Raw genomic sequence first — 15,526 nt, forward strand, 5'->3', positions numbered from 1 at the left:
AAACATTAATTTCATTACTCATCTGAAGTTAAGTTCATGCGTATGATAGGATTTAAGTGATGAGATATGTTTAATTTAATTAGCTTTAATAAAATCTTTTGTAATATGTACAATATATACAATATTAGATAATATTGTTATATAGTCTTTAATGAAGGATAATTCATATGATTCTTAAATATATTGGATCATAGATTTTAGTTATATGCATTTATGACTCGTTTCATAAATTACAAGTATCTCCAAATAATTTGAAGAAGTAATAATTATTATTTGTTTTACAAATCTCCATCATACAACAATGCATATTGTTATAAGTAAATATGCATATCATATTTGAGGTTGAGCCTTATGAGGACTCCAAGGATAATTTGCATTTTTATAGACACATAATTATGATTTTGAATTTCTTAAATGAAATAGACGCATATTAGATGTTCCACAAAGCTAGCATAATGCATGCATGACACCGTTTCAATGTCGGAATTGTACCTTGCTAGTAAATTGATAAAAAAAAAATGTAATATTTAGTCATGTATAATTTGCATGACACGCAAGTACACCAATTGCACTAAAATACGATACATAAAAAATAATAAATTTTGTTACTCTTCACAAGGATGAAATGGGTCTTTCTTCACTTCATGTGAATGGGCAACCATTAGTGAATTTGATGGATATTCATTATTCATATAAAAATGATTTAAAACTTTATATATATATTGATTTATGGACAAATATTCCATTCAAAACATGTTCTAACTATAAGTCCAACACAAAATTTTGTCCCTCAAAAATCTTTCATTTCACATTCTTTTTTCAATTAAATTATTGTTTTTATGAATTTTAACAAGATTTAAATCATCGACATATACTACAATAATCATAAATTCAATTTTTAACTTCTCAATAAAAACACATGGATATCTTGAATTATTTACATATCTTTCATTCACTAAGTATTTGCCAAGGTGATTACATGACATGCTTCTAAATTGCTTCGCAGTAATCAAGTATAAACTATGAGAATCTAAGATAAATGCTTTAAAGATTTCAAAAATAAACTTATTTAATACTCAAATGTGATTACATCTCTCACAAAAGAATATGTTTTCTCATGATTAATACTAGATTTCTATGAGTACTAGATTTCTATGAGAAACCTTGTGTCATAAGTTGTGCTTTATATTTTATGATATTACTTTTTTTGTTTTACTTTCATACAAATACCCATTTATATTTGGCAGACTTGATGCCTTTAGGTCTAATGAGTTTAACCCTATTTAAATGACTTCTTTCTATTTTAATTAGCCAATTATTTCAATGTTGCCATTTTTCTATATTTCATGTTTTGAGATGTTTATCATTGTTAATGATATTAATAACCACCTGGAAAGAGCAAACATTATCAATCACAATATTATTTCAATCTTATCTTTTCTCTAAATATACATAGCATATTGAAAACTCTTTATTGACTAATTAATTATTTCTATTGATCTTTTTCTAATTCTAATTTTTTTTAAAAATTTCAACATCCTCATGTTCTCCGTTGTGTTTTTCGTATTTTGAGGTTATAGATCTCATGCTTTAACCATGTCTTAGACTTACTTGTAAACTATCTTTAAGGACATCAATCCAAATTATGAAAATTGAAAATATATCATAATATATATATATATATATATATATATATATATATATATATATATATATATATATATACATATAGCACCATCAAAGTTAGAGGTATGAAATAGTAATTAGTAACTGAAATTTAATTTAACCAATACACTCTTTACTCATCCAAAGATATAACCCAAAGGTAAGAAAATGATGATGATGAGAAAAGTTTGCCCAAAAGCTAGCTCAACTTGTTGATTTCCCAATGTGGTCTAACTTCAGATTACCATGGTTTCCATCATCCCAAGTATCCATCTGTTTATTGAAATGTTTTACATCTGAAAACAATAAACTCTATCTATGAGATCAACTTTCCATCTCTATCCATTGATTTATAACTCTTGGACAGCTAAAAGAAATATTTTAATTGATTTATCATGAGATGCTGAAAGAGGTAATTTGTGGGGTTTTCAGGCAGTTCACAATTCAATTCTGTAAGCCACTGATTATTCAAGTTATCATATAATTTTTTCTTTCACAATTCACATGTTCTCAAGTTTATACACCTAATTGGAAGCATCTTGTAGTGTTCCTCTTGGATAGCCTCTTCTCTCCCTTTATAACTTTCCTAAACATATTAGTGGTGTCCCAATTGACATTGCCCAAGGTGGATACAGCTAAATTGCCTATGATTAGTCATCCTATACCCTTGCACCCTAAACCTGTAGGAAAGATTTTCTTGTGAACCATCTTTAATGATATTTCATGTTAAATTGAAACAGAACAGGCATTAGTCAGAAAACCATTGCTTTCTTCCACACTCTCCTTGCAACCTAACAGTCACTAAATTAGATTTCAGTTCTCATCTTAGCGGCATAAGTCTTGAGCATGATTATTCTTCAAATGCATTTCCTCTACTAGAAAGGCAGAAAACAAGCATCATCAAAGCCAAAATAAGTCTGACTGAATTAGCCACTCAAGTTTCCATCAATAAATAAAGATACAGATAAAGTTTTAATTCCATGAAAAATCTCTAGCAAAACTGCACGACACTTCAAGAAGGTTGCAACAAATCACCAATAGAACTATTAATGTGTCTTTCATCATGTATTAAGCTTGTTGGGTATGAGTTGGATGCATGCAAAAACTAGAGAAGAGTATTGTGAGGTTTTATTTACTTTCAGAGTGAGAGGATGCACAACTCCCTCTTCCTCAATGTTCACTTTTCTTCATATTCTTCTTCCTTTTTGGTACAAACCCTAGAATACTGCATCAGCTAAGATATCATAATAGATATCAGCCAAATTATTCAAAGTCATAAAGATAAGAGTTGTTTTCCAGTTCCAAGTGGTCTCTAATGGAATGTACAACTCATTATTCTACATGAACTAGCTTGAGAGTAACAATTAGTTACACTCACTATGCAATGGAGTCATATAACCCTTGTGTTGTATGAACCACAATAAGGGCACTTGTGATAAAGCCAATGGAAAGCAGCAGTTCCTCTCTTCTCACAATCATTGCACAGGATCATCTGAGTCTGCAAGTATTTTCACCGTCCATCAGAATATCCGTGGAGAAATACACAAAACAGAAGATGTTATGGCAAAAGAGAAAAAAGTATAATCAACCTGAGTCTGCGTAGAATACTCATCTGGAATCTTCTCTTCAGCCAACAATGCATCTAACATCCCAAAATAAACCTGTAGAACATCATTTTATTGGTTAAGACCCCCCACTGCATAAACTAAAGACAGTTCAACATGCTGAGTAAGTTTATTAATCTATCATGGAATCAATAACCTTCTTGATTGCCAAACCTGAATTTAGTTCATGTAGTTCTATTTCTGGGTTCCTACACCACTGGTCGCTAAGTTATGCGGTGGGTTTGTAGCTATAGGTTTTTGGTTTAGGTTGGATAAGCAAAGGACTTTATCATATCTAAAAAGCTGTGGTTGTTCATGACAGCTAAATCAAGTGATGTAGCATTTGAAAACTCTGGTTAATTGGACATACCCAATTTCTCTCTTTTGATCGTAATTCCTACACAACATTGTATGGCCACAAGATCACTCTTATATCTACATTGGTTAGAATTATTTCATCTTTTTCACATTATATGCTATTTCATCTCCCCAGTGCAACCCATTTCCATGGTAATGTCTTAGATTGCTGACTATGAAAATGTAGGTTTGAGATTCCACGACCACATCACACAAAGACATCGACAACTAGGTCTATTACCAAACCTCTCCTGCTAGGACTCCCTATGCGACCTGTGGTAAATGATGGCTTTTAGACTATTTGACATCTTTAAGTCAGTTTTGTTATCACATTTTGATAAACCTTTTCTTTTATTTGCATATATTGTGCACCATATATGGAACCTACTGCTCACACTTCGCAAATGCACGCGGCTAAGTGGTACTAGACAAGCATCCAAAAAAATTAGTCAACAAAAAAAATATATAATCTCTCTATTCAATTATCACGCTAAAGTCTCAAAGAAGAAAATTATCACTAGTCCAAAAGAAGAATGTTTTTTAACATATCCTAAATGTAGACTAATCAAACATGAATACTAAAATTCCATACAAACATATGGATGGAATCATATCTGTCTCCACATAAAAATGATTATCAAGTTGCTATACAAACATGAGATTAGCACAAATTAGAATGAACATAGTGTCTCCATATATAAAGAAAAATCTGATGTCTCCACACAAGAGAAGGCATCAGATTTCCCCACACAAAGAAATGGATGGAATCATCTGCCTCCACATAAAAGGTAGTTATCATGAGCCCAACAATATCAGACTACATCAGAAAAATATACTTGGGCATTGATGGTTGAGGCAGAACACAGTTTAACAAATAGTTGTTAAATCTACCATCTGTTCTAAAGCTTCAAAGATAAGGAGAGTGGAGGCAGGAAAAAAAAATGGAGATTTAACACTTCAACTAATAATGCAATTGAGTTCAAAAGAATGAAAATTGTTTCTGTAGTTCTTTATTCAAATCTTCTCTTTTGCTGGATAAATACATGTTCATGAGCTTGATATAAAAAATGGAAGTACAACAGTATGCCATGTCAAAGGAAAAGGAAAGGGAAAAGAGGCCTACATCTGACAGACATTCTGATCAAATTTTATATTCTGGCAGAAAAATGTGTACCAAACAAAATAAATTTGCTGGAAATGCTTATTAATGAGCACAATAATCCCAACTTGGTATTCACAAACAACATTTGTAGTAACTGACCTGCATATCCCCAAGTGACTTGCTACAGATTGGGCAGGTATAATGAGTACAAGTGTAGTCCTAGTAGCAGCATCAGAGAATTCCAGTGATGTAGTCTGAAAAGTTGTATCTCTTGAAGAAAAGAAAAGGCAGAAATTATATGATCCAAATACCTGAAAACATGCTGAGTGCATCAAATGACCACATGGTAGAGCCTTAACTGGAGAGCTTGAGGTGAAGATGAATTCATGGCAAATAGGGCAATTATCCTCCATCCACTTCTCTCTACATATATGCACAGAAAGAGATCGCGACATACAAGCATTGCAATTCATACAATGAAAATAGTCAATTCCCAATCCCTTCCCAACTCGGCATAGGTTACAGTAAGGGCAGTGGTAGATTTCCCTGTTCAACAACCTCCTTGTTAGACACCTCCACAATTTGGAAATTTATAAGTACGTCAGTGTATCCATGTAGAAGCTAGATGGAGCATGCTACTTTCCCTAGCCATCATTTTAGGAAAAGAAATGCTGAAAGAACCATAATACTAAAAAGAAATTAGAAATTAAAAGAAAGAAAATTCGAGTACAAGGTTTTTATCATATTATTATTGTCAACAGATTTGTGGAGAAAAGTATTCACATCCATTATAAGTTTGTCATGAGTTAGATGTGGTGGACAATATTTAGAGAGCAGGATAAGAGAAAGTAAATGCAGGACAAGTGAAAAACATGAGCATTATGGAGTGCTTTTTTAGGCTTTGACGATCTCAGAAGGAATAGCAGCACACCTTTTTAGTGTCCTTTATTCCATTCTTGGCCTGGAATGGTCAACCTGTTTGACAAATACTAGACAACTGTTCAGCTCTGACTATGGTCATTTGGGCACAATGAATTACAATATCAAATTTGTGTATTTGACAGTACTTAATTTTTTTTTTTAAAATAAAATATGTCACAGTGAAGAATAATAGAAGCAAGCTTAAGCATTAATATATGGCAAGAATGAAACAAGTATTTCTGAAACTATATTTGCTCCTTGCAAGATTTCCAGGAAAAAAGTTTAACCTGTAACATACTGAAAGATGTCAATTAATAACACCTCAAATTTGGAGGAGTAAAACTGAAGGAAACTGAATTGTCATATCATGATCAGTTGGGTGTTTGAATCCTAGACTTGTTACAATACACCTATGTAAAGTTTACGAGATAGCTTGACCAATACACCCATGTAAATTTTATAAGATACCTTGACTTATGAGGAAGTGGTTAGGAAGTTCTGAAGGGACTGTAGATACCCTGACTCATGCTGGAGAAATACAAAGGCTATGCTATTTCATTGCTCAAGTTTCCTAGGTGTTTAGGTTGGGAGAGGAGGGAAATAAAGGGAGGCACTTATCTTCTTGGCTTTGGCATTTTAAATGTATTGAAGTTTGCAAAAACCTGCTATCATTCATGCATCAATCTAAGCCAAGTAGCCAACCTTCAGGAAACCAGTCCTTTTGATTGATTCCCTCTCTTCTCATATTCCCATCCTCAGTCCTGGACTTTTTTTTTTCCACCAGTGGTTATGCCTAACCTTGAAAAAATGGTTTTACCTCATTGGAGAACAGAGCAGAACTCTGCTGGAACAAACTCTGAGGATTAAATAAATTTTTGAATGTCGTTATTAAAATTGATCTGATGTTAAATTGTTGGTAAACATATTAAGTTGGACTAAATGCATTTCTATGCATGCCTACATTCTTACAAATCCTAGAGCAGCCTTCAAACTGCAGATCTTATTAGCCATTAAGATGAAATGGAGTTTGTTGGTCCCAAAGTAAGATTTCTGATGGGTGTCATTCCTTAGTTTCCAATGAGCTAGTGCTATGTCTTCATTCAAGTCAAAAAGTGAGTTAGACTAATATCCCAAATTTCTGCACATTTATTTTTTTCCCGATTGAGAATCAAACATGGAACCGCCCACATCCCACCCCAACCTCTGGTCACCTAAGCCAGGTCTCAATGGTGGTGCCTGAAAATATATCCAAATGTTGTTGTATGAAGTCCCTAGTTAGAGAAGCCTAAGATGCAACATTCATGCAGTATTGCATTAAACAACAACTCAAGAGTGAGATTCATCAAAGAGGGCTCAATAGGCAAAATATTCCCTCTTGAATTCCTGTAATTACTGAGGAAGCCATTTAAAAAAAAAACAATTACATCCCTATTCATCATCATGTAATGTTAAAGCTTTTCAAAGAAAAGAGGGTAGCTTTGCATGTACCATTAACATATTATATCTTTGTATGAAAGCTATTTGAAAATGGATGCTTAGTATTGAATTGATATTCTCCCTTCCAATAATTGAAATAGGAAAAAAAAATCACCAAACTAAAACAGAATAATAAACTAGAAATGACTTTACAAAAGCTTCACAAAGTAATATATGAGGCTGCTAATCACAGCATATAAGCAAATGGCCTAAAGGAGAAGGGGCCTTTACAGGAAGTTGTACAAAAGGAAAAGTAGCAAACTGTAAAACAAAAATATGAACAACTTGTTCTGCATCATATGTTCCCTCTAGCATACATATTGATGTGTATCTATAATTTCATGATGGAAAAAAAAAGAAGAAAAGATGCCATACATCAATGCATCCAAATAACAGAAAATGTTTGTTAATTTTAAAATAGTAACCATCACTCACTTATCAGAGGCAGAATGAAAACACTACATCTGTTCTAAAATGGAGACAGACAACATATAATTTATGTCCTGTAGGTACTTATAGATTATCATGGGTTATTAAAGATTTCTAAACTTCTCTACACGAAGTTTGTTTTCTTGTATGACTTACTCTAGAAATAATTACTAAAGAAACATAAATTAAATTACTAATCAAAAATCAAATTAAAGATGTTTACTGCACATCAAAATTTTGCAATATTTTCTTTTTCTTGTTGAAAAAAGTGGTTGGAGAAAAAGATAAAAAACAACTTGCAGAAAAAAGATAAGTGAGTACTGTTGTAGTGAAGGCCATGATTTCAACAAACTTACCCATTATATTTTCAGTAAAAAGATTAAGTAAATCTGGCTACATTACCTTTCATCATCAAAAAATTTGCAGATCCTGCAATAGTATTTTGCCATAGATAAATTATCACAAGAAGCAGTAGAGCATGTTGGACCAACTGGTTGAATTACCAAGCATCTCATGCACATCATCTTTGTAGTTTTTTTCCTGCACATGTATTGGAAGCAGCAGCAAAAATGTAAATAAGGAAAAACAAAAAGGAAAATATTTAACTCATGCCATATGTACCTATCCATTGAATGATCAGTCACATCATCATGGCAAAGTCTGCATGCATAAAGCTGGTTGCAGCAGGCTGCAACAAGCTTACAGTTCCTCTTGTAATGTTTGCAACCAAAAGTTAGTTTGAGAGGGTCCCGATAAGATGGACATTGACCTGGAATTTCTTTCCCACTACCCAAGACAGCAACTTCTGAATGAGATTTTTGTTGTCTGACAATCCAGCGACTGAAACATCAGGGAAGCTTATGTCAAGTTCTATACAAGTGTATAGTAACACACAAAGACATTGTAGGAAGAAAAGAGAATTAAGCTTTCCAAGCATAATGTCTGCCAACATGGCACCATTTCAGGTCCACTAGATGCAATATTAAAATCACTTGGGCAGTGAACTTTCTTTTGTAAGTCATAGAACTATGTAAATTCCTATTAAATGAGTTAAGAATTCAGTTTATATCCTGCCTTGTGATCTGTTTATCAAGTTGTACCTCTATAACAAATACAATTCCGCAATCCAAACCAGTAAACTACCAGTTGAAAATTCACTTGATTCATTAAACCCATCCATCAAACTTCATTTTTTAGTCCAGGGAAGCAAGGATATAAAGAGAGTATATAGTTACATGGATAGGATCATGCAATTAGATGATGGTGCTTTTATAGGACATCTTTAATACCTGGGCACTCATGGTCATAAATAGAATGCATGCCTGCTATGCACTCAATAGACCATGTCAACAGGAACCTCAAAGCTATCATACTAAAAACTACAAAAAAGAAAAGAATAAAAAAAGCAAGGGATGCTTATTGTTAACCTCATTAGCAGGTTCTGGATTATATGTGATTTCTTTTGAGGATCTAAAGAAGAATCACGGGATACTCTTCTTATTGCAGCCTCCAAATCGTCCTGACTCATTGACAGAAGGTGCTCCTGATGGCTGAACTGCTGATTATCTTGCAAAAGCTGACCTGGTTTATTGACCTGATTTGTTACATCAGCTACTTCATTGGATCTCTTCTTCTCATTTTCACTGTAAGGCTTCTTACATTCTGAGCATTGGTGATTGTCGTGGTCTTCATTAAGAAGTTTTTCTTTATTGTCCACAGCATGATTTCCAGGCAGCATAATATTAGCGCTGACAGAATCGTTTAGCAGAAACTCATCACTTTTTTCAGAAACCTCCTCACTAGTATCTTCTTTAGAAAAATACCTCGAGACAACTTCTAATGGATCAGCCAACCATGGCTGAGGCATTTTTGACTCCTCCACCACCTTAGCTATGTCATACTGATTCACACCATCCCACCATTCTCCTAACCATTCTTCAAACATTGTATTTTTGGTAGCCTTACGCCATAAGGACATCATGGCATGCTGTTCTTTTGGTGTTAAAGATTCCATAAGCCAGGGTATTATTTCCTGTAGGATTTCTGCTCTCATTCTTCCAAGAATGCTTCCTATTATCTTTTCTTGCTCCTCGTTGGAGAAGCATTCTCTGAATAGGGGCCAAAGTTCAATCTCTTCATGATTAACATGATCACATAGTATCTTCTGCATTGATTGGCACATATCATGGAGCTTCATACACAGCTGATGGTACTTCAGCATTCTCTGATCCATCTTATCCAAATGAACACCAGAAACTGAAATATGCAATTTGGACATCTCATCTAGAATAAAGGATAATTTATTGAAGTGTTCAACTTCCAATTTGTGGTCAATTGTGTACGAGTGGCTAATGTTCTGGCCTTTTCCCTTTGCCTCCAAAGCTGGAAAGGCAATCTCATCCTCTGCATCACTATGAATTTGATAGAGAAAACGTATGAGACGAAAGCGCCGATGGAAGTCAGCAAGGTATCCAGTGTTTTCAGCCAACTTAGCTGAACCAAAGACAAGGAATTCCAGGTCTTTTTTGAGGGCCTTGTGGAAAAAAAAGATAAGGTCCACTGGTCTTGGTTCAAGATTAAGAATGGAACTGGCATCACCCATCCCATCAGGAAAGTTAGGGACAGGATGGAATATCTTCAATGTCCCAGGGAAAAATATATGCAAATTGATCCCACTTGAGTAGGATGTACCATACTTCTCAGAGGTGTGGGAACCAGAGGATGAAGAATCATTCACAGAATGAGTGGCCTTGTTGCCAGGGATTGGTTTCATCAGCCCAGGGTTAGATCTTTCACAAGGTTTTGCATCTGAAGGTGAGAAAAAAGATTGACCATCTTCCTCAATTTGATCAGAGTGAAAAGAGCTTCTGCTCTTGAACATTTCCTGCAAGTCCTTTCTGAATTTTTCCACTGAGGTTTTACCTGAATAACCAATGCGAACCCACTCATGCAAGAGGGATGCAAAGGACATATTGACTAAAGAATCTTCCTGCTTTATGCTTTTCAGAATAGACTTGGATTCTTCCTCAGATAAATGAGCCAAGAACCAGGTAATTACACATTTCAGCAATCCAAGTGGCATCATAAGAAGGCTCATGTACAGTAGCCACTTCTGCAGTTCATGGCTGCACTTTGCGCTAATAAGGGGAAATACCTGATAAGAACTTCAAAAATTATGAAAACGCCAGTGACAAAGGCAAACTTATTATAAATAAAATGTTCAATGAGAATCTGGATATCTTGTTTGTAAATAAATTGCTTAATAAAACTGAAAATGCAACCTAAGAATGAAAAGAATAATGTACCTCCATTTCTTGAAAAACCAAGTGGTCACCAATCCCCATAACAAAAGACTCCAGTTCCCAACAAAGCTTCTCCACAAACTTGGACAAAGGGATCCCATTTTGAGCATTATAGTGTAACAATCTCTGTAGACCTTCAATTTGACTTTCATCTGGAAATCGTTTGTAGGAGGGAGAGAGGCAGCCATCGGAAAGCAGATCTAACAGAGGATAAAATATTTTATCCAATGCATTGCTGCAAATAAAAATGCATCAATTGAGGAATAGAACAAGTGACAAGAAGAGGAACTAGTAATTTAACTCAGATCCTCCAGTTGACACCTGTATCAAATAGAGAATTGCCTAACAAGAGAGAAGTGCTTCAGCAGCCATATTACCTATAGAAGATAAGAACATCTGCAAGAAATTTTAGCTGGACAATAACTGAAGCTAATGTTGAGAAACTGTCTGAGCTTCTTATTTGATATAGCTCCTCCAAAATTCCTTTCAAATCTTTCCTAATGGCACCATGCCAAAGATGAAGGCCATCAACTGGATTTTGTCCAACATCGGTCTTGAGACCAAACACTTCCTTCCATTGCCGAATTTCTGTAGAAAAACTCTTAGATGAATACACTTTCAGTGCATCCTTCAAATTTGCAGGTCCAACACTTTGAGCTTCTTCTCCAATTCTAGTGGGGGATCCAAAAGGTTGGTTATTGTTACCAAGCCAGGAGATTACCACCTTCAGAGATATATTTGAACTCATTACAGGCAGGAAAGTGATTCAATAATAGGGTAAGAACTTGACTTAGGGTTTACCTCTTCCAGCAGTTTTTCCTCAGGTACAACTTCTTTTATACAACTCACTACATTCACTTGTTCCTCTGGAGAAAGAAAAGAAGTCATCCATGGTAAGAAATCCTCCAGCAGGAGTACAGGAACACTACACATAAACTGCCAAACAAGAGAAGCCTGTTCTTGGGGAGAGAATTGCTTCATAAGCAAAGGAAAAACCTGCCACAAAAAAGTGGATCATATTAATATATAGTTCAATTTTTTTTGTTAAATAATGTATATAATCTTAAGAATCAAGAATAATTCGTTTATGTGACATCTCATTTTCCAATAGAAGTCCAAAAAGGAAAAGGAAAAAAAACCTTCTCAAAAACTAGTTAAATGCCCTCGCTTCCTTAGTACTTAGTAACACAAGCCTGGCTTGCAATTTATTTCAATTATCCAACAGTCCATTCTTTATCACCAACCTACAATATGTGCAGGTTGGTTTATTTTATCTCCTTCCTGGTTGGGACATCCAAATCAGTTTATTTACATTATGCAAAATTTTCATGAAAATCATGTGATAAATTACATAATGTGGTGAAGTCAGTGTAAATATAAATAAATGTGTACCTGCTCTTCTTCTTTCAGCATATGATGGCAAATGGTGGTTTGAATTGTGCTGATTAAAAGTACGAGTTCTTGAAATGGCTTGGCAGTATTTGCATCACCTTCCATCAAAACATCCAAGCAATGAAAAATAGAGCTGAAGAGATCATCTATGCTTTTATGTTCAAGTGAATATGTATGTGCCACATTTTTTATGTGCACATCTAGTGCTAGAAAGATCACCTGCCAAAAATGAAAAATTCAGACCAAATTCACAGAACCATAAACTTTCACAAAAGCTATGACTGACCATCATCCAATGATGAGTCAAAAGTTAAACAACATAGGAAGGCATGCCAACTTTCTTGTTTCCAAAGACTGTTTACCTTATTGTTTATTGTTCTTTTTTAACTCTTTTTACTCCAATTTAATCCCTGCTAAAGCATGGTGAGACCGAAGATGGGTGTGCACATGTGTATGTGGATAAAGAAAATCCCAAAAGGGAGAAAACCCAATGAATGGGGGGATATATACAGGAGCCCAAAAGGCCAAGCCATATTAATGCATTTTAGTTTCTTTTAACTGTCTAGCTACCTAGAAGAGTGATTCAGCATTATAGAAATGTTAGATTTCATTTTTACTTCAGTTGATCTTTTGGTACTTTCAACTACACAGCATGAAGGTTCCACGAAAAGAGGATTCATGAATCCTAGCCTGCGATAGCTAAAGAAAAAGAGAAGAATGACTACGCATGTAATTAATTTTTTCAGCATGCACTACTCCGTGCATATCAATGAGGCAACATCAATCAGAAACTTATTGTTGAAAAGCAAGAATTTATAAGGTTATGGATATAGTCATGTGTCTCCTTTTCGCATTATGGGAGTTCAAATTGTACCCCGCCAAGGAGAGAGTTGAAGATGTGGATCATTTGACTGTAAGACTTGGGTCATGCACTAACAGTTCATTCAGGTCATATTAAGTGATGACATGGAAAGGGAAAAACAAAGGAAAAAAAAAATCTCTATTTTATGTGTACATTTCATCATGACTTGTATAATTTCTATGACAATCTGGCAATTCATTTAGTCTGTATTTTCCGATAATTGATTTTTACACTTGGTACCAGATCATCGCACAATAGACACTCTGGAGAGCATAAAGTTGTGTCATTTTGATGCAGTTAATCAAAATACAAAATACAATATTTGAAACAAACATTTTCAAATAAACAGGTTTATTTTGGTATTTATCTTTTTGTTGAATAGGTCAGCGTGGGGTAAATGGGGTGCAACTTAATTACATAATGGTCGAGTTTAGGTTGGGTCTTCGATCTACCTATCCTAATATATACATAATGGGAGTTTAGGTTGGATCTTCGGTCTACCTATCCTAATAAGCGTTTGTTGAATGGGTCAGTGTGGAGTAAATGGGGTGCAACTTAATTACATAATCGTCCAGTTTAGGTTGGGTCTTCAATCTACCTGTCCTAATAAGTGTTTGTTGAATGGGTCAGTGTGGGGTAAATGGGGTGCAACTTATTTACATAATAGTTGAGTTTAGGTTGGTCTTCGATCTACCTATCCTAATAAGTGGTTTTATTATATTTTTACAAGTTTTTTGAGTTGACTTAGAGAGAGTGGGTCAGATTTGAGCTAGCATTAGGGCTTATATGTTAACAGCATTGATACCATTAATAATAATAATAACCAATTATCAAAGTTCCACTTGGCCTATTGTTTCATAAATTATAGTTCTTGCACATGCTTGTTCTTTTTACTTTTTATTCTTTAAAAAGTGAAAGGAAAAGAGAAAACATTAATGGATTAATCCATATATGCATGTATATACATATGCGTGCCACAAAAAGGAGAGGCAATTGAATGTGCTGTTTAATAAATCTAATAATTCTGCCATAAATTAAAACATTACAAAACCACAGGAAGCAAGAATCAATATAGGGAATTGTTGTAGTACTTTTGGTTGCTGAGAAAATGTTATGCGAGACTTGCAAAAATTTTTCTAATACAACTCCTTGGCTTACTTGAGTTGATTTTTCTAATATTTTCTGAAACCAAGACGAGAAAATGTACAATTGAAATTTTGGGTTTTTTGATTCCTCTGTTTTACCAACACCCAAACGAATTTGATATTTGAAAATAAACTTTCAGATTGACAGAACCCGTTTGACTGGGGAGAAATGCAGGAAAAGAAGAAGAAGAAGAAAAGCGAATTGAGATTTTGTAGTCTTACGCTTTTTCATCATTAAATTAAACCCTTAAATGAACTATCCCAACACAAATATTTGGATTGGTTGAGCTGAAATGGGACCAAAAGAACTGAATTATGCCATTTTCCATCATTTTCTTATTAACCAAACAGAGGCTAAGTTGACCTGACCTCATCCTCCGCAGCACAATGATACTTATAAAAAAGCTTCAAAAACTCGAACCGCCGGCGGATTTCGACGACCAGGTTGCCGTTACTGCTGCCTCCGCGGCACCCACTCTCCGCCGCCGCCAACCGCCGTAGCTCTGCGAGCTCTGCACGCAGAGCCTTGTGGAAGAACACAAAGAGAAGAATCGGAGCGTCCCGAAGTTGGGCCCCGGAGACCGACCGGCACAACGGCGCTAGCGGTTGCGCTGCCGCTTCCGCCTCCGTCTGCGAGGCAAGTTCCGGAGAAACCCCACAGCCGCCGCCACCGCCGTCGTCTCCGCCCATTCAGTGCCGAAGCTCCGCCATCCACCATCAATGGAGAGTGAGCAGAGAGGAAACTGGAGCATGGAAATGGGGAGTGGCTTTAATGCTGTGGGGTTGGAAGCTCTCTTCTTCGTCTCTTGGCTCTCTCTTCCAACACCATTTTTTTTTTTCCCTTTGAATAGTGTTTTTTTATGTTTCTGTTTTTTAAAAACAGTTTTGGTGTTTTATTGGCACGGTGGTTTGAGAGGGACTTCGCACCTAACGACCAAAGGCTGTGTGCTTCCTGTTTTCCGATATTTTGGAATGGAATCCAAAGCGGCTCTTGAGCACGTGGAGCAACGCACCAGTGCATTATGATGCAGTTCCATGACTGCATGAGGTAACTTCATTCCCTGGTGCGAGGAATGTCACTCACGCGCAGTATAAGAGTGTGGAGTTAGCCCTCTTCTACACCTTCGGCGCCGTAGTCCAGGTTTCTAATCTAGCACCTATTCTCAGAGCATAAAAAATATGATACTCGCCATATGCGTCCGACAAATGGCGATCAAAGACATCGACGCGGACGTATGGAGCGAGTTAAGGTTTTTACTATAAGATGGAGA

The 15,526-nt window shown here is 35.4% G+C and overlaps 1 protein-coding gene across 3 annotated transcripts; it reads right to left on the reverse strand.

Annotated features, from left to right (window-relative positions):
- Positions 1–2,705: 2,705 nt before the first annotated feature.
- LOC117904389 (zinc finger protein BRUTUS-like At1g18910) lies at positions 2,706–15,112 on the reverse strand. Of its 3 annotated transcripts, XM_034816974.1 has the most exons (12): positions 14,625–15,111; positions 12,249–12,467; positions 11,658–11,852; positions 11,234–11,580; positions 10,860–11,091; positions 8,982–10,708; positions 8,176–8,394; positions 7,957–8,094; positions 5,040–5,274; positions 4,888–4,947; positions 3,255–3,326; positions 2,706–3,157 (listed from the first exon to the last, which is right to left on the reverse strand). In XM_034816974.1, exons 1-12 carry the CDS (start codon positions 14,943–14,945, stop codon positions 3,056–3,058), a joined length of 3,867 nt encoding a protein of 1,288 aa, XP_034672865.1. In that variant the 5' UTR covers positions 14,946–15,111; the 3' UTR covers positions 2,706–3,055. The 3 variants fall into 3 exon arrangements, with proteins under 3 accessions (XP_034672865.1, XP_034672867.1, XP_034672866.1); XM_034816976.1 differs by lacking the exons at positions 2,706–3,157; positions 3,255–3,326; positions 4,888–4,947 and adding an exon at positions 5,660–5,703 and having other exon boundaries at positions 5,215–5,274; positions 14,625–15,112; XM_034816975.1 differs by lacking the exons at positions 2,706–3,157; positions 3,255–3,326; positions 4,888–4,947; positions 5,040–5,274 and adding an exon at positions 5,281–5,399 and having other exon boundaries at positions 14,625–15,112.
- Positions 15,113–15,526: the final 414 nt, after the last annotated feature.

The sequence above is a fragment of the Vitis riparia genome, chromosome 17 (genome assembly GCF_004353265.1).
Source record: "Vitis riparia cultivar Riparia Gloire de Montpellier isolate 1030 chromosome 17, EGFV_Vit.rip_1.0, whole genome shotgun sequence".
Classification (NCBI taxonomy): Eukaryota; Viridiplantae; Streptophyta; class Magnoliopsida; order Vitales; family Vitaceae; genus Vitis; species Vitis riparia.

Excerpts from the sequence above, each read along its gene's own strand:
- LOC117904389 (XM_034816974.1), bottom strand. The coding sequence starts at position 14,945 with ATGGGCGGAGACGACGGCGGTGGCGGCGGCTGTGGGGTTTCTCCGGAA. Across the intron at positions 10,709-10,859 it reads TGGTTTTTCAAGAAATGGAG|GTATTTCCCCTTATTAGCGC; the intron begins GTACATTATTCT and ends AGTTCTTATCAG. Across the intron at positions 3,158-3,254 it reads AGTATTCTACGCAGACTCAG|ATGATCCTGTGCAATGATTG; the intron begins GTTGATTATACT and ends TTGCAGACTCAG.